The sequence below is a fragment of the Excalfactoria chinensis genome, unplaced genomic scaffold, assembly GCF_039878825.1.
Source record: "Excalfactoria chinensis isolate bCotChi1 unplaced genomic scaffold, bCotChi1.hap2 Scaffold_331, whole genome shotgun sequence".
In the NCBI taxonomy this organism is placed as follows: domain Eukaryota; kingdom Metazoa; phylum Chordata; class Aves; order Galliformes; family Phasianidae; genus Excalfactoria; species Excalfactoria chinensis.
The window spans coordinates 133,306-153,132 of record NW_027315619.1 but is presented as its reverse complement, the minus strand read 5'-3'; the positions used below and the strand labels follow the sequence as shown (position 1 = coordinate 153,132).

The following is a 19,827-nucleotide window of genomic DNA, read 5'->3' as shown; positions in this document are numbered from 1 at the left end:
GGGTCACATCCTGGTCCTATGGGGTTGAGGTGTCCAGTTATGGGGTCCCAACCTGGTCCTATGGGGTCGAGGTGTTGGGTATGGGGTCACATCCTGGTCTTATGGGATCTAGCTGTTGGGTATGGGGTCCTTTGTGTCCTTTGGGGTCAAGGTGCCCCCTATATCCCATATAGTCCACCCCATTTTGATGCCAGGTCCCCACCCTTTGCGGTGACCCCATAAACGTCCCCCCAAGGCCCCAAACGACCCCAAAACCCCATATCCCCCCCCCATCCTACTGCTATGGGGTCACCGTATCATTGGGGTCACCGCAACGCGACCCTACAAACCAAAGTCAGCCATTCCCCCATAGAACCAAAGAAGAACCCAACTATGGGGTCCCGGCCTTGATCCTATAACCCCCCCATCCCCCATAAGGAGACAGCGGTGCCCCTATATCCCCCCTCCCCCACCCCATAACCCCCTCCCCCCTCACCTTGACCCCATAAGCTGTTGCAATATGGCCGCCCGCCAGCTGCCTTCCCGGAATGCCCCATAGATCCGGGCAGCTCCGCCCCATAACCCCAAATAGGGGCAGGGGGGGGGTTAATAGGGTCAATGAGGATCCCACCCTATTATCAACCCCCCTTATAGGGCAAACCCCGACCCTATGAGCCCTATAGAGGCGGATTCCGATCCCGTTATCCCCTATGGGGGACCCCGTTGGCTGGGTGCTGCTATGGGTGACGCTGGGTGCTTGACCCTATTGATCTGCTTATAGGGTTACCCATTAACCAGCGCTGACCCTATAAAGGGAACCCCCACACACACCCCTTATCCTTGCTTTCTCTTCCTCTCCCCCACCCTATAATAACCACAAACCCCATAGAAACCCCATAGAGACCCCATAGAATCCCCAAACCCCATAGAAACCCCATAGAAACCCCATAGAAACACCATAAAAACCCCAAACCCCATAGAAACCCCTTAGAGACCCCATAGAAGCCCCAAACCCCATAGAAACCCCATAGAGACCCCATTGAAACCCCAAGCCCCATAGAAACCCCATAGAAACCCCATAGAAACCCCATAGAGACCCCATAGAGACCTCATAAAAACCCCAAACCCCATAGAAACCCCATAGAGACCCCATAGAAACCCCATAGGAACCCCATAGAGCCCCCCTAAACCCCCCACCCCCCGACCCCACAGCGCTATGGGGCTGCTGCCCCTCCTGCTCTGCCTGCAGCTGATGCAGCTCGACCCCACAGCGGCACAGATGTGAGTAGCGACCCCAAACCCCACACATGGGACCCCCCCACATATGGGACCCTAAACAACCTATGGGACCCTGCCCCATATATGGGACCATCCCCCACCCATGGGACCCTAAACAACCTATAGGATCCCCCCCACCTATGGACCCCCCCCTACTCATGGGAACCCCCACCTATGGGACCCTTCCCCACCTCTGGGACCCTAAACAACATATGGGATCCCCCCACCTATAGGACCCCCCCCCCACCTATGGGACCCCCCCCCACCTATGGGGCCAACCCCCACCTATGGGGCCAACCCCCACCTATGGGACCCACCCCCACCTATGGGACCTCCCCCCACGTATGGGACCCTAAACAACCTATGGGACCCCCCCACCTATAGGACCCCCCCCCACCCATGGGACCCCCATCCCCCACCTATAGGATCCCCCCCCACCCATGGGACCCCCCCACCTATGGGACTATCCCTCACTTATGGGACCCCCCCACCCACCTATGGGACCCCCCCCTACTCATGGGGCCAACCCACACCTATGAGACCCCCCCCCCCACCTATGGGACCCTAAACAACCTATGGGACCCCCGCACCTATAGGATCCCCCCCCCACCTATAGGATCCCCCCCCCACCTATGGGACCCCCCCCCACCTATGGGTCCAACCCCCACCTATGGGACCCCCACCCCCCACCTATGGGATCCTCCCCCGCTTATGGGACCACGCTCCCCCACCTACGGGACCCTAAACAACCTATGGGACCCCCACCCCCCACTTATGGGACCCTTCCTCACCTATGGGACCCCCCCCACCTATGGGAGCCCCCCCTACTCATGGGAACCCCCACCTATGGGACCCCCCTACCTAAGGGACTCCCCCCACCTATGGGACCCCCCGACCTATGGGACCCCCCCACCTAAGGGACTCCCCCCACCTATGGGACCCCCCTTACCCACCTATGGGACCCTGAACAACCTATGCCCCCCCCCCCACTTATGGGACCCCCCCCCGCACCTATGGGACCTTCCCCCACCTATGGGACCCCCTCCCCTACCCATGGGACCCTAAACAACCTATGGGACCCCCCACCACCAATGGGACCCCCTCCTCAACCCATGGGACCCTCCCCCACCCATGGGACCCTAAACAACCTATGTCCCCCCCCACTTATGGGATCCCCCCCCCCGCACCTATGGGACCCTCCCCCACCTATGGGACCCCCTCCCCAACCCATGAGACCCTCCCCCACCCATGGGACCCCCCCCCACCTATGGGACCTCCCCCCACCTATGGGACCCTAAACAACCTATGGGACCCTCCTCCCTTACCTATGGGACCCCCCCCGACCTATGGGGCCAACCCACACCTATGGGACCCCCCCCCACCCATGGGACCCTAAACAACCTATGGGTCCCCCCACCACCAATGGGACCCCCACCCCCCACTTATGGGACCCTTCCTCACCTATGGGACCATCCCCCACTTATGGGACCTCCCCCCTCCCCCACCTATGGGACCCCTATAGGGTTTCCATCCCATATACCCCCCATTAACCCCATAGGGTGAATATGGGCTCTCCGAGTTTTGGGGTCCAGGTTTCCATCCCATATACTCCCCAGTGACCCTATAGGGCGGCCATGTGCTCTCTGAGGTTTTGGGGTCCAGATATCCATCCCAAACGCCCCCCATTGACCCTATAGGGTTACCATCCCATATATCCCCCCTTGCCCCATAGGGTGACCATTGCCCTATAGGGTTACCATCCCAAACGCCCCCCATTGACCCCATAGGGTGACCATTGCCCTATAGTGTTTCCATCCCATATACCCCCCATTGACCCTATAGGGTGACCATTGCCCCTATAGTGTTTCCATCCCATATACCCCCCATAGACCCCATAGGGTGACCATTGCCCCTATAGGGTTTCCATCCCATATACCCCCCATTGCTCCTATAGGGTGACCATCCCAAACGCCCCCCATTGACCCCATAGGGTGACCATTGCCCCTATATGGTTTCCATCCCATACACCCCCATTGCCCTATATGGTTTCCATCCCATACACCCCCCATTGCCCTATAGTGTTTCCATCCCATACACCCCCATTGCCCTATAGTGTTTCCATCCCATACACCCCCCATTGCCCCTATAGTGTTTCCATCCCATACACCCCCATTGCCCCTATAGTGTTTCCATCCCATATACCCCCATTGCCCCATAGTGTTTCCATCCCATACACCCCCCATTGACCCTATAGGGTTTCCATCCCATATACCCCCCATTGCCCCATAGTGTTTCCATCCCATATACCCCCCATTGCCTTATAGGGTTACCATCCCATATACCCCCATTGACCCTATAGGGTGACCATGGGCTGAGTTTTGAGGTCTGGATATCCATCCCAAACGCCCCCCATTGACCCTATAGGGTGACCATTGCCCCTATATGGTTTCCATCCCATATACCCCCCATTGACCCTATAGGTGACCATTGCCCTATAGTGTTTCCATCCCATATACCCCCCATTGACCCTATAGGGTGACCATTGCCCCTATATGGTTCCCAACCCATACCCCCCCCATTGCCCCATAGTGTTTCCATCCCATACACCCCCATTGCCCTATAGGGTTTCCATCCCATACACCCCCCATTGCCCTATAGTGTTTCCATCCCATACACCTCCCATTGCCCTATAGTGTTTCCATCCCATACGCCCCCCATTGACCCTATAGGGTGACCATCCCAAATACTCCCCATTGACCCTATAGGGTGACCATGGGCTCTCTGAGGTTTTGGGGTCCAGGTTTCCATCCCATATACTCCCCAATGACCCCATAGGGTGGCCATGGGCTCTCTGAGGTTCTGGGTTCCATGTACCCATCCCAGACACCCCCCATTGACCCTATAGGGTGACCATTGCCCTATAGTGTTTCCATCCCCTACACCCCCATTGCCCCTATAGGGTTTCCATCCCATATACCCCCCATTGACCCCATAGGGTGACCATTGCCCTATAGTGTTTCCATCCCATACACCCCCATTGCCCTATAGCGTTTCCATCCCAAATACCCCCCATTGCCCTATAGGGTTTCCATCCCATACACCCCCCATTGCCCCATAGAGTGACCATTGCCCCTATATGGTTTCCATCCCATATACCCCCCATTGCTCCTATAGGGTGACCATCCCAAACGCCCCCCATTGACCCTATAGGGTGACCATTGCCCTATATGGTTTCCATCCCAAACACCCCCATTGCCCCTATAGTGTTTCCATCCTATACACCCCCATTGCCCCATAGTGTTCCCATCCCATATACCCCCCACTGACCCCATAGGGTGACCATTGCCCTATATGGTTTCCATCCCATATACCCCCCATTGACCCCATAGGGTGAGCATTGCCCCTATATGGTTTCCATCCCATACACCCCCCTTGCCCTATATGGTTTCCATCCCATACACCCCCCATTGCCCTATAGTGTTTCCATCCCATATACCCCCCATTGCTCCTATAGGGTTACCATCCCCAACGCCCCCCATTGACCCTATAGGTGACCATTGCCCCTATAGTGTTTCCATCCCAAACACCCCCCATTGCCCTATATGGTTTCCATCCCATATACCCCCATTGCCCTATAGTGTTTCCATCCCATACACCCTCCATTGGCCCTATATGGTTTCCATCCCATATACCCCCATTGACCCCATAGGGTGGTGTGACCATTGCCCCTATAGTGTTTCCATCCCATATACCCCCCTGCCCTATATGGTTTCAATCCCATATACCCCCCATTGTCCTATAGTGTTTCCATCCCATACCCCCCCATTGCCCTATATGGTTTCCATCCCATACACCCCCCATTGGCCCTATATGGTTTCCATCCCAAATACCCCCCATTGCCCCATAGTGTTTCCATCCCATATACCCCCCATTGCTCCTATAGGGTTACCATCCCCAACGCCCCCCATTGCCCCATAGGGTGACCATTGCCCTATAGTATTTCCATCCCATACCCCCCCCTTGCCCTATATGGTATCCATCCCACACCCCCCATAGCCCCATAGTGTTTCCATCCCATACCCCCCATTGCCCTATAGTGTTTCCATCCCATACACCCTCCATTGGCCCTATATGGTTTCCATCCCATATACCCCCATTGACCCCATAGGGTGACCATTGCCCCTATAGTGTTTCCATCCCATATACCCCCCTGCCCTATATGGTTTCAATCCCATATACCCCCCATTGTCCTATAGTGTTTCCATCCCATACCCCCCCATTGCCCTATATGGTTTCCATCCCATACACCCCCCATTGGCCCTATATGGTTTCCATCCCAAATACCCCCCATTGCCCCATAGTGTTTCCATCCCATATACCCCCCATTGCTCCTATAGGGTTACCATCCCCAACGCCCCCCATTGCCCCATAGGGTGACCATTGCCCTATAGTATTTCCATCCCATACCCCCCCCTTGCCCTATATGGTATCCATCCCACACCCCCCATAGCCCCATAGTGTTTCCATCCCATACCCCCCATTGCCCTATAGTGTTTCCATCCCATACACCCTCCATTGGCCCTATATGGTTTCCATCCCATATACCCCCATTGACCCCATAGGGTGACCATTGCCCCTATAGTGTTTCCATCCCATATACCCCCCTGCCCTATATGGTTTCAATCCCATATACCCCCCATTGACCCTATAGTGTTTCCATCCCATATACCCCCCTGCCCTATATGGTTTCCATCCCATACCCCCCCATTGCCCTATAGTGTTTCCATCCCATACCCCCCCATTGACCCTATATGGTTTCCATCCCATACCTCCCATAGCCCCATAGTGTTTCCATCCCATACCCCCCATTGCCCTATAGTGTTTCCATCCCAAACACCCCCCATTGCCCCATAGTGTTTCCATCCCATACCCCCCATTGCCCTATATGGTTTCCATCCCATACCCCCCCATTGCCCCATAGTGTTTCCATCCCATACCCCCCATAGCCCTATAGTGTTTCCATCCCATACACCCCCCATTGCCCTATAGTGTTTCCATCCCATACACCCCCCATTGCCCTATATGGTTTCCATCCCATACACCCCCATTGCCCCTATATGGTTTCCATCCCATACACCCCCATTGCCCCTATATGGTTTCCATCCCATATACCCCCCATTGACCCTATAGGTGACCATTGCCCCTATAGTGTTTCCATCCCAAACACCCCCCATTGCCCCATAGTGTTTCCATCCCATACCCCCCATTGCCCCATAGTGTTTCCATCCCATACACCCCCCATTGCCCCATAGTGTTTCCATCCCATACCCCCCATTGCCCCATAGTGTTTCCATCCCATACACCCCCCATTGCCCTATATGGTTTCCATCCCATATACCCCCCATTGCCCCATAGTGTTTCCATCCCATATACCCCCCATTGCCCCTATATGGTTTCCATCCCATATACCCCCATTGCCCCTATATGGTTTCCATCCCATACACCCCCCATTGCCCTATAGGTGACCATTGCCCCATAGTGTTTCCATCCCATACCCCCCATTGCCCCATAGTGTTTCCATCCCATACCCCCCCCATTGCCCTATAGTGTTTCCATCCCATACCCCCCCATTGCCCCATAGTGTTTCCATCCCATACCCCCCATAGCCCTATATGGTTCCCATCCCATACCCCCTCACCCCACAGGGTGACGCTGGTGACGCCGGCCGTGCTGCGGTTGGACACGGAGGAGCTGTTGGTGCTGGAAGCTCCCGGTCTCTCGTCCGTCACCGACACCAACGTCGTGGTGCAGGATTTCCCGCAGAAGAAGAAGGTTTTGTTCCAGCTGCGGAAGCAGCTCAACCCCAACGACGGGATGATGCTGAGTGTCCCCATCAAGGTACGGCCCAACATGGGACTCAGGGCCCAGGGAACTACAGCCACAACCCGACAACTATAACCCTGTAACTACAGCCACAACCCGAGAACTACAGCCCATAACTACAGCCCTACAACTACAGCCACAACCCTACAAACCCAACCCTAGAACTACAGCCACAACCCTACAACTACAGCCCTACAACTACAGCCACAACCCGAGAACTACAGCCCTACAACTACAGCCACAACCCGACAACCCCAACCCTATAACTACAGCCACAACCCGAGAACTACAGCCCTATATCTACAGCCCCAACCCTATAACTACAACCCTAGAACTAACTACAGCCCCAACCCTATAACTGCAACCCTAGAACTACAGCCCCAACCCTATAACTACAGCCCTAGAACTACAGCCCTAGAACTACAACCTATAACTACAGCCCTATAACTACAGCCCCAACCCTATAACTACAACCCCAACCCTATAACTACAACCCTATAACTACAACCCTATAACTACAGCCCCAACCCTATAACTACAACCCTATAACTACAACCCTATAACTACAGCCCCAATCCTATAACTACAACCCCAACCCTATAACTACAACCCTATAACTACAACCCTATAACTACAGCCCCAACCCTATAACTACAGCCCCAACCCTAGAACTACAACCCTACAACTACAACCCTATAACTACAGCCCCAACCCTATAACTACAACCCTATAACTACAACCCTATAACTACAGCTACAACCCTACAACTACAGCCCTATAACTACAGCCACAACCCGAGAACTACAGCCCTATATCTACAGCCCTATATCTACAGCCCTATAACTACAGCCCTATAACTACAACCCTAGAACTACAACCCTATAACTACAGCCCTATAACCCCAACCCTATAACTACAACACTATAACTACAACCCTATAACTACAACCCTATAACTACAGTCCCAACCCTAGAACTACAACCCTACAACTACAACCCTATAACTACATCCCCAACCCTAGAACTACAACCCTATAACTACAGCCACAACCCTACAACTACAGCCCTATAACTACAGCCACAACCCGAGAACTACAGCCCTATATCTACAGCCCTATAACTACAGCCCTATAACTACAACCCTATAACTACAGCCCTATAACTACAGCCCCAACCCTATAACTACAACCCCAACCCTATAACTACAACCCTATAACTACAGCCCTATAACTACAGCCCCAACCCTATAACTACAACCCCAACCCTATAACTACAACCCTATAACTACAGCCCTATAACTACAGCCCCAACCCTATAACTACAACCCTAGAACTACAACCCTACAACTACAACCCTATAACTACAGCCCCAACCCTAGAACTACAACCCTATAACTACAGCCACAACCCGAGAACTACAGCCCTATATCTACAGCCCTATAACTACAGCCCTATAACTACAGCCCCAACCCTATAACCCCAACCCTATAACTACAACCACAACCCTATAACTACAGCCGCAACCCTAGAACTACAGCCCCAACCCTAGAACTACAGCTCCAACCCTATAACTACAGCTCCAACCCTATAACTACAGCTCCAACCCTTTAACTACAGCCCCAACCCTAGAACTACAGCCCCAACCCTATAACTACAGCTCCAACCCTTTAACTACAGCCCCAACCCTAGAACTACAACCCCAACCCTATAACTAAGCTTAAAGCCTAGCCCTAAATCTAACCCCAACCCCATAACTCCAACCTCAACCCTATAACTCTAAGCTTAAACCCTAACTCTAAATCTAACTCCAACACCAACCCTATAACTCCAAACATTTTGGGGTCATCTTTAGGCTCCCTTGGGACGCCATTTTGGTTTCCTTGGGGTCTCAGGGGACGCCATTTTGGGATCCTTGGAGCTCTCTGTGTCCATTTTGGGGTCTCTGGGGACACCATTTTGGGGTCTTTGGGGTCTCTGGGGTTGCCATTTTGAGGTCTTTAGGCTCTGTAGGGACACCATTTGGGGATCCTTGGGGTCTCTGGGGACACCATTTTGGGGTCCTTGGGTTCTCTGTGGACATTTTGGGGTCTGTGGGGATGCCATTTTGGGGTCTCTGAGGACGCCATTTTGTTTTCCTTGGGCTCTCTGGGGACGCCATTTTGGGGTCCTTGGGGTCTCTGTAGACTTTTTAGGGCCTTTGGGGTCTCTGGGGACTCCATTTTGGGGTCTTTGGGGTCTCTGGGGACATTTTGATTTACTTGGGGTCTCTGGGGACGCCATTTTGGGGTCTTTGGGGTCTCTGGGGTTGCCATTTTGGGGTCCTTAGGCTCTGTAGAGACACCATTTTGGGGTCTTTGGGCTCTCTGGGGTCGCCATTTTGGGATCCTTGGAGCTCTCTGTGGGCATTTTAGGGCCTTTGGGGTCCCTGGGGACACCATTTTTGTTTCCTTGGGCTCTCTGTGGGACGCCATTTTGGGGTCTTTGGGGACTGTGGGGACGCCATTTTGTTTTCCTTGGGTTATCTGGGGACGCCATTTTGGGGTCTTTGGGGTCTCTGGGGATGCCATTTTGGGGTCCTTAGGCTCTGTAGGGACGCCATTTTGGGGTCTTTGGGGACTGTGGGGACAACACCATTTTGGGGTCCTTGGGGTCTCTGTGGACATTTTGGGGTCTGTGGGGATGCCATTTTGGGGTCTCTGAGGACGCCATTTTGTTTTCCTTGGGCTCTCTGGGGATGCCATTTTGGGGTCCTTGGGGTCTCTGTAGACATTTTGGAGTCTTTGGGGTCTGTGGGGACGCTATTTGGGGCTCTCTGAGGACGCCATTTTGTTTTCCTTGGGTTCTGTGGAGACGCCATTTTGGGGTCCTTGGGGTCTCTGGGGTTTCCACTTTGGTTTCCTTAGGGTCTCTGGGGATGTTATTTTGGGGTCCTTGGGGCTCTCTGTGTCCATTTTGGGGTCTTTGGGGTCTCTGGGGACGCCATTTTGGGGTCTTTAGGCTCTGTAGGGACGCCATTTTGGGGTCTTTGGGCTCTCTGAAGATGCCATTTTGGGGTCCTTAGGCTCTGTAGGGATGCCATTTTGGGGTCTTTGGGGTCTCTGGGGATGCCATTTTGGGGTCTTTGGGCTGTGTAGGGACGCCATTTTGGGGTCTTTGGGGTCTCTGGGGACGCCATTTTGTTTTCCTTGGGCTCTCTGGGGACGCCATTTTGTTTTCCTTGGGCTCTCTGGGGACGCCATTTTGGGGTCCTTGGGTTCTCTGGGGACGCCATTTTGGGGTCCTTGGGGTCTCTGTAGACTTTTTAGGGCCTTTGGGCTCTCTGGGGACGCCATTTTGGGGTCTTTGGGGTCTCTGGGGATGCCATTTTGGGGTCCTTAGGCTCTGTAGGGACACCATTTTGGGGTCTTTGGGGACTGTGGGGACGCCATTTTGTGGTCCTTGGGGTCTCTGGGGATGCCATTTTGTTTTCCTTGGGTTCTCTGGGGACGCCATTTTGGGGCCCTTGGGGTCTCTGTAGACTTTTTAGGGCCTTTGGGGTCTCTGGGGACGCCATTTTGGGGTCCTTAGGCTCTGTAGGGACGCCATTTTGGGGTCTTTGGGGACTGTGGGGACGCCATTTTGGGGTCCTTGGAGTCTCTGTAGACATTTTGGGGTCCTTGGGGTCTGGGGACGCCATTTTGGGATCCTTGGGTTCACTGGGAACGCCATTTTGTGGTCCTTGGGGGTCTCTGAGGACGCCATTTTGGGGTCTTTGGGGTCTCTGGGGACGCCATTTTGGGGTCCTTGGAATCTCTGTAGACATTTTGGGGTCCTTGGGGTCTGGGGACGCCATTTTGTGGTCCTTGGGGGTCTCTGAAGACGCCATTTTGTTTTCCTTGGGCTCTCTGGGGACTCCATTTTGGGGTCTTTGGGGTCTCTGTGGACATTTTGTTTTCCTTGGGGTCTTTGGGACGTCATTTTGGGGTCTTTGGGATCTCTGTGGACATTTTGCTTTCTTTGGGCTCTGTGGGGACGCCATTTTGTTTCCTTGGGCTCTGTGGGGACGCCATTTTGTTTCCTTGGGCTCTGTGGGGACGCCATTTTGTTTTCCTTGCTCTCTATGGGAACAACCCCCTACAGCCCCCCATGCTGCCCCCATCCCCATCCTGACCCCATATCCCCCCCCACTGTCCCCACAGGTCCCCTCGAACCTGCTCCCCCCGGTGGCGGGGAAGCACTTTGTGTCGGTGGTGGCTCGTGTTGGACAGGTGACGTTGGAGAAGGTGCTGCTGGTGTCACTGCAGAGCGGCCACATCTTCCTGCAGACCGACAAACCCATCTACACCCCCGGCTCTACGGGTACGTGTGGGGAGGATGACCTTGTCCTATAGGGGCCGTCTATGGGGTCACCCCATAACGTCCCCATTGGGGTCCAGAACCTGTTGGGGTCACCCTCTCTGTATCCCCTATGGAGGCCCAGCATTGGTTTTGGGGTCTTCCATTGACGTCCCCATTGAGGTCCTGGGGATGCTGACCTTGTCATATAGGGGCCATCTATGGGGTCACCCCATAACGTCCCCATTGGGGTCCAGAACCTGTTGGGGTCACACTCTCTGTGTACCCTATGGAGGCCCAGGATTGGTTTGGGGATATTCCATTGACATCCCCATTGAGGACCTGGGGATGCTGACCTTGTCATATAGGGGCCATCTTTGGGATCACCCCATAACGTCCCCATTGGGTCCGGGATCTGTTGGGGTCACCCTCTCTGTATCCCCTATGGAGGTCCAGAGTTCCTTTTGGGATCTTCCATTGACGTCCCCATTGAGGTCCATCACCCACACTGGGACATACTGGGGTTCAGAACCCATTTTGGGGTCTTCCTGTGCTGACCCCATTGAGGTCCAGAGCTTAAATGGAGTCCATATTGGGGTCTAAGACCCAGTGTGGGACCACCCCATGATGTCCCCAATGGGGTCCAGCTCTTCAATGGGGCCATATTAGAGTCCAGAACCCATCTATGGGATCACCCCATAACGTCCCCATTGGGGTCCAGAACCTGTTCGGGTCACCCTCTCTGTGTACCCTATGGAGGCCCAGGATTGGTTTTGGGATCTTCCATTGACATCCCCATTGAGGACCTGGGGATGCTGACCTTATCCTATAGGGGCCATCTATGGGATCACCCCATAAGGTCCCCATTGGGTCCGGGACCTGTTGGGGTCACCCTCTCTGTGCACCCTATGGAGGCCCAGGATTGGTTTTGGGGTCTTCCATTGACGTCCCCATTGAGGTCCTGGGGATGCTGACCTTGTCCTATAGGGGCCATCTATGGGATCACCCCATAAGGTCCCCATTGGGGTCTGGGATCTGTTGGGGTCACCCTCTCTGTGCACCCTATGGAGGTCCAGAGTTCCTTTTGGGGTCTTCCATTGACGTCCCCATTGAGGACCTGGGAATGCTGACCTTGTCATATAGGGCCCATCTATGGGATCACCCCATAAGGTCCCCATTGGGTCCGGGATCTGTTGGGGTCACCCTCTCTGTATCCCCTATAGAGGTCTGTAGTTCCTTTTGGGATCTTCCATTGACGTCCCCATTGAGGTCTATCACCCATACTGGGACATACTGGGGTTCAGAACCCATTTTAGGGTCTTCCTGTGCTGACCCCACTGGGGCCCAGAGCTCAAATGGGTCCATATTGGGGTCTAAGACCCATTGTGGGACCACCCCATGATGTCCCCAATGGGGTCCAGCTCTTCAATGGGGCCATATTAGAGTCCAGAACCCATTTGGGGCCCACCCCAAAAGGTCCCCATTGGGTCCAGGACCTATTGGGGTCACGCTCTCTGTATCCCCTATGGAGGTCCGGAGTTCCTTTTGGGGTCTTCCATTGCCGTCCCCATTGAGGTCCATCCCCCATACTGGGACATACTGGGGTTCAGAACCCATTTTAGGGTCTTCCTGTGCTGACCCCATTGGGGTCCAGAGCTCAAATGGGTCCATATTGGGGTCTTAGACCCATTGTGGGACCACCCCATGATGTCCCCAATGGGATCCAGCTCTTCAATGGGGCCATATTAGAGTCCAGAACCCATTTTGGGCCCACCCCATAAGGTTCCTATTGGGGTCCAGAAGCTGTTGGGGTCACCCTCTCTGTATCCCCTATGGAGGTCCGGAGTTCCTTTTGGGGTCTTCCATTGACGTCCCCATTGAGGTCCATCCCCCATACTGGGACATACTGGGATTCAGAATCCATTTTAGGGTCTTCCTGTGCTGACCCCATTGGGGTCCAGAGCTCAAATGGGTCCATATTAAGGTCTAAGACCCATTGTGGGACCACCCCATGATGTCCCCATTGGGGCCCAGCTCTTCAATGGGGCCATATTAGAGTCCAGAACCCATCTATGGGATCACCCCATAAGGTCCCCATTGGGGTCCAGGACCTGTTGGGGTCACCCTCTCTGTGCACCCTATGGTGGTCTGTAGTTCCTTTTGGGATCTTCCACTGACGTCCCCATTGAGGTCCTGGGATGCTGACCTTATTGTATAGGGGCCATCTATGGGATCACCCCATAACGTCCCCATTGGGGTCCAGAACCTGTTGGGGTCACCCTCTCTGAATCCCCTATGGAGGTCTGTAGTTCCTTTTGGGGTCTTCCATTGACGTCCCCATTGAGGTCCTACACCTACATAGGGAAACATTGGGTCCCCAAACCCATTTGGGGTCCATCCCACGACGTCCCCATTGAGTTCCATCCCCCACATGGGGACACATTGGATCCCAAGATGGCGGCCATCCTCTTTATACCCTTTATTGGGGTCAGGGCTTCAGCTGGGGCTGTCCTCCATCATGTCCCCATGGTGTCCATCATGTCCCCATGGTGTCCCCTATATGATGTCCCCTATATGATGTCCCCATGGTGTCCCCTATATGATGTCCTCATAGTGTCCATGCTGTCCCCATGGTGTCCCCTATATGATGTCCCCATGGTGTCCTCTATATGGTGTCCCCTATATGATGTCCCCTATATGATGTCCCCATGGTGTCCCTCCATGATGTCCCCATGGTGTCCATCATGTCCCTATAGTGTCCCCTATATGTTGTCCCCATGGTGTCCATCATGTCCTCATGTTGTCCCCATGGTGTCCCCTATATGTTGTCCCCATGGTGTCCATGTTGTCCCATGGTGTCCATGATGTCCCCATGGTGTCCCCATGGTGTCCCCTGTATGATGTCCCCATGGTGTCCCCTATATGATGTCCCCATGGTGTCCATTTTGTCCCCATGGTGTCCCTCCATGATGTCCCCATGGTGTCCATCATGTCCCTATAGTGTCCCCTATATGTTGTCCCCATGGTGTCCATGCTGTCCCCATGGTGTCCCCTATATGATGTCCTCATGGTGTCCCTTATATGTTGTCCTCATGGTGTCCATCATGTCCCCATGGTGTCCCTCCATGATGTCCCCATGGTGTCCCCTATATGCTGTCCCCTATACAATGTCCCCATGGTGTCCATGTTGTCCCCATGGTGTCCTCTATATGATGTCCTCATGGTGTCCCCTATACGATGTCCCCATGGTGTCCATGATGTCCCCATGGTGTCCTCTATATGGTGTCCCCTATATGATGTCCCCATGGCGTCCCTCCATGATGTCCCCATGGTGTCCATCATGTCCCCATGTTGTCCCCTATGTGATGTCCTCATGGTGTCCCCATGGTGTCCATCATGTCCTCATGTTGTCCCCATGGTGTCCCCTATATGATGTCCCCATGGTGTCCATTTTGTCCCCATGGTGTCCCTCCATGATGTCCCCATGGTGTCCCCTATATGATGTCCTCATGGTGTCCATGTTGTCCCCATGGTGTCCCCTATATGATGTCCCCTATATGATGTCCTCATGATGTCCCCTATATGATGTCCTCGTGGTGTCCCCTATATGGTGTCCCCATGGTGTCCCCTATATGATATCCCCATGGTGTCCATGATGTCCCCATGGTGTCCCCTATATGATGTCCCCATGGTGTCCCCTATATGTTGTCCCCATGGTGTTCATGTTGTCCCCATGGTGTCCTCTATATGGTGTCCCCTATATGATGTCCCCTATATGGTGTCCCCTATATGATGTCCCCATGGCGTCCCTCCATGATGTCCCCATGGTGTCCCCTATATGGTGTCCCCATGGTGTCCCCTATATGATATCCCCATGGTGTCCATGATGTCCCCATGGTGTCCCTCCATGATATCCCCATGGTGTCCCCTATATGATGTCCTCATGGTGTCCATCATGTCCCCATGGTGTCCTCTATATGGTGTCCCCTATATGATGTCCCCATGGTGTCCCCTATACGATGTCCCCATGTTGTCCCCCTGTTGTCCATGTTGTCCCCATGTTGTCCCCCTGTTGTCCATGCTGTCCCCTCTCTGTCCCCTCTCAGTTCTCTGCCGTCTCTTTGCTGTCAATCACTTCATGGAGCCGCTGTTGAAGACGGTGATCGTGGAGGTCAAGGTGGGTGACCCCAAAACGTGGGTGACAATATAGGTGTCCCATGGTTCCCATATTGACCCCTTGGTTCCCATATTGACCCCTTCATTCCCATATTGACCCCTTGGATTCCATATTGACCCCTTGGTTCCCATATTGACCCCTTGGATCCCATATTGACCCCCTTCATTCCCATACTGACCCCTTGTATCCCATATTGACCCCTCGGTTCCCGTACTGACCCCTTGGATCCCATATTGACCCCTTGGATTCCATATTGACCCCTTGGTTCCCATATTGACCCCTTGTGCTCATATTGACCCCTTGGTTCCCATACTGACCCCTTGGATCCTATATTGACCTCTTGGATCCCATATTGACCCCTTGGATCCCATACTGACCCCTTGGTTCCTATATTGACCCCTTGGATCCCATATTGACCCCCTTCATTCCTATATTGACTCCTTGGATCCCATATTGACCCCTTCATTCCCATATTGACCCCTTGGTGCCCATATTGACCCCTTAGTTCCCATATTGACCCTTTCATTCCCATATTGACCCCTTGGATCCCATATTGACCCCTTGGATCCCATATTGACCCCTTGGTTCCCATATTGATCCCTTGGATCCCATATTGACCCCTTTGTTCCCATATTGACCCTTTCATTCCCATATTGACCCCTTGGTTCCCATATTGACCCCTTGGTTCCCATATTGACCCTTTCATTCCCATATTGACCCCTTGGTTCCCATATTGACCCCTTCGTTCCCATATTGACCCTTTCATTCCCATATTGACCCCTTGGTTCACATATTGACCCCTTGGTTCCCATATCGACCCCTTGTTCCCATATTGACCCCTTGTTCCCATATTGACCCCTTGGATCCCATATTGACCCCTTGGATCCTATATTGACCCCTTGTTCCCATACTGACCCCTTGGATCCCATATTGACCCCCTTGGTTCCCATATTGACCCCTTCATTCCCATATTGACCCCTTGGTTCCCATATTGACCCATTGGTTCCTATATTGACCCCTTGGATCCCATATTGACCCCTTTGTTCCCATATTGACCCCCTTCATTCCCATATTGACCCCTTTGTTCCCATATTGACCCCCCTTCATTCCCATATTGACCCCTTGTTCCCATATTGACCCCACAGACCCCCGACAACGTCATCATCAAACAAGTCCCGGTGTCGTCCCCGATGAGGAACGGGATCTTCTCCATCAACCACAACCTGCCCGAGGTGGTCAGGTAGGATGGACCTCAATGGGACACCCCATATCCCGACCCTATAACCTCAATGGGACACCCCATATCCCGACCCTATAACCTCAATGGGACACCCCATATCCTGACCCTATAACCTCAATGGGACACCCCCATATCCCGACCCTATAACCTCAATGGGACACCCCATATCCCGTCCCTATAACCTCAATGGGACACCCCATATCCCGACCCTATAACCTCAATGGGACACCCCATATCCGTCCCTATAACCCCATATCCATCCCTATAACCCCATATCCGTCCCTATAACCCATATCCGTCCCTATAACCCATATCTGTCCCTATAACCCATATCCATCCCTATAACCCCATACCCACCCCATATCCATCCCTATAACCCTATATTCACCCCATATCCGTCCCTATAACCCATCTCACCCCATATCCACCCCATATCCATCCATATATCCATCCCTATAACCCTATAACCCATATCCATCCCTATAACCCCATATCCACCCCATATCCATCCCTATAACCCTATATCCACCCCATATCCATCCCTATAACCCTATATCCCATATCCATCCCTATATCCCATCCCTATAACCCTATATTCACCCCCATATCCATCCCTATATCCATCCCTATAACCCATAACCCATATCTGTCCCTATAACCCCATATCCATCCCTATATCCCATCCCTATAATCCTATAACCCATATCCATCCCTATATCCACCCTATATCCATCCCTATAACCCATATCCATCCCTATAACCCCATATCCCCCCCATATCCATCCCTATAACCCATATCCGTCCCTATAACCCATCTCACCCTATATCCCCCCCATATCCATCCCTATATCTGTCCCTATAACCCTATATTCACCCCATATCCATCCCTATAACCCATCTCACCCCATACCCACCCCATATCCATCCCTATAACCCCATATCCGTCCCTATAACCCTATAACCCATATCCATCCCTGTATTCACTCCATATCTATCCATATAACCCATATCCATCCCTATATCCCATCCCTATAACCCTATAACCCATATCCCCCCCATATCCATCCCTATAACCCATAACCCATATCCATCCCTATAACCCTATAACCCATATCCATCCCTATAACCCTATATTCATCCCATATCCATCCCTATATCCATCCCTATAACCCATATCCATACCTACATCCACCCCATATCCATCCCTATACCCCATATACATCCCTATAACCCATCTCACCCCATATCCATCCCTATAACCCTATAACTGATATCCATCCCTATAACCCTATAACCCTATATTCACCCCATATTCACCCCATATCCATCCCTATATCCAATCCCTATAACCCTATAACCCATATCCATCCCTATAACCCTATAACCCTATATTCACCCCATATTCACCCCCATATCCATCCCTATATCCCATCCCTATAACCCTATAACCCATATCCCCCCCATATCCATCCCTATAACCCATAACCCATATCCATCCCTATAACCCTATAACCCATATCCATCCCTATAACCCTATATTCATCCCATATCCATCCCTATATCCATCCCTATAACCCATATCCATACCTACATCCACCCCATATCCATCCCTATACCCCATATACATCCCTATAACCCATCTCACCCCATATCCATCCCTATAACCCTATAACTGATATCCATCCCTATAACCCTATAACCCTATATTCACCCCATATTCACCCCATATCCATCCCTATATCCAATCCCTATAACCCTATAACCCATATCCATCCCTATAACCCTATAACCCTATATTCACCCCATATTCACCCCATATCCATCCCTATATCCCATCCCTATAACCCTATAACCCATATCCATCCCTATAACCCTATAACCCTATAACCCTATAACCCATATCCATCCCTATAACCCTATAACCCTATAACCCATATCCGTCCCTATAACCCTATAACCCTATAACCCTATAACCCTATAACCCTATAACCCACACCCCATACCCCCCTCCCGCAGTCTGGGCCCCTGGTCCATCTCCGCGCGCTTTGAGGACTCCCCGGACCATTCGTTCACGACCCAGTTCCAGGTCAAGGAATATGGTACGAGGGGTCACATGGTCCATGGGGGGTATCACCCCCATAACCCCATACTGACCCCATATGGATCCCATAGTGCTGCCCATAGGGCCCCATAACCCCATACTGACCCCATATGGATCCCATAGTGCTGCCCATAGGGCCCCATAACCCCATACTGACCCCATATGGATCCCATAGTGCTGCCCATAGGGCCCCATAACCCCATACTGACCCCATATGGATCCCATAGTGCTGCCCATAGGGCCCCATAACCCCATACTGACCCCATATGGATCCCATAGTGCTGCCCATAGGGCCCCATAACCCCATAACCCCATACTGACCCCATAACCCCATACTGACCCCATTTGATCCCATAGTGCTGCCCATAGGGCCCCATAACCCCATAACCCCACACTGACCCCATTTGACCCCATAGTGCTGCCCAGCTTCGAGGTGACTCTGGACCCACAGGAGAAGTTCCTGTACATCGACAGACAGGAGGAGTTCAGCGTGTCCATCACCGCCAGGTAACGGGCTGCCCCATAAGTGGGATGGGGATGTGGGGCAGGATATGGGGCTGGATATGGGATGGGATGGGATATGGGGCTGGATATGGGGCAGGATGGGGATATGGGATGGGATGGGGGTATAGGATGGGATGGGATATGGGGCAGGATATGGGGCTGGATATGGGGATATGGGGCAGGATGGGGATATGGGATGGGATGGGATATGGGGCTGGATATGGGGCAGGATGGGGATATGGGGCAGGATATGGGGCTGGATATGGGGATATGGGGCAGGATGGGGATATGGGATGAGATGGGATATGGGGCTGGATATGGGGCAGGATGGGGATATGGGGCAGGATGGGGAT

At 52.9% G+C, this 19,827-nt stretch overlaps 1 protein-coding gene across 1 annotated transcript in view; it reads left to right on the top strand.

Annotated features, from left to right (window-relative positions):
- The first annotated feature begins 1,195 nt into the window (after nucleotides 1-1,195).
- The window catches only part of C3 (complement C3), a 56,892-nt gene continuing 38,260 nt past the window's right edge, over nucleotides 1,196-19,827 (top strand). The window contains exons 1-7 of the mRNA XM_072360783.1: nucleotides 1,196-1,260; nucleotides 6,963-7,155; nucleotides 11,317-11,476; nucleotides 15,559-15,629; nucleotides 16,775-16,869; nucleotides 18,886-18,968; nucleotides 19,387-19,477. Of these exons, the coding sequence (XP_072216884.1) occupies nucleotides 1,196-1,260; nucleotides 6,963-7,155; nucleotides 11,317-11,476; nucleotides 15,559-15,629; nucleotides 16,775-16,869; nucleotides 18,886-18,968; nucleotides 19,387-19,477 (758 nt within the window). The remainder of the gene's footprint in view (nucleotides 1,261-6,962; nucleotides 7,156-11,316; nucleotides 11,477-15,558; nucleotides 15,630-16,774; nucleotides 16,870-18,885; nucleotides 18,969-19,386; nucleotides 19,478-19,827) is intronic.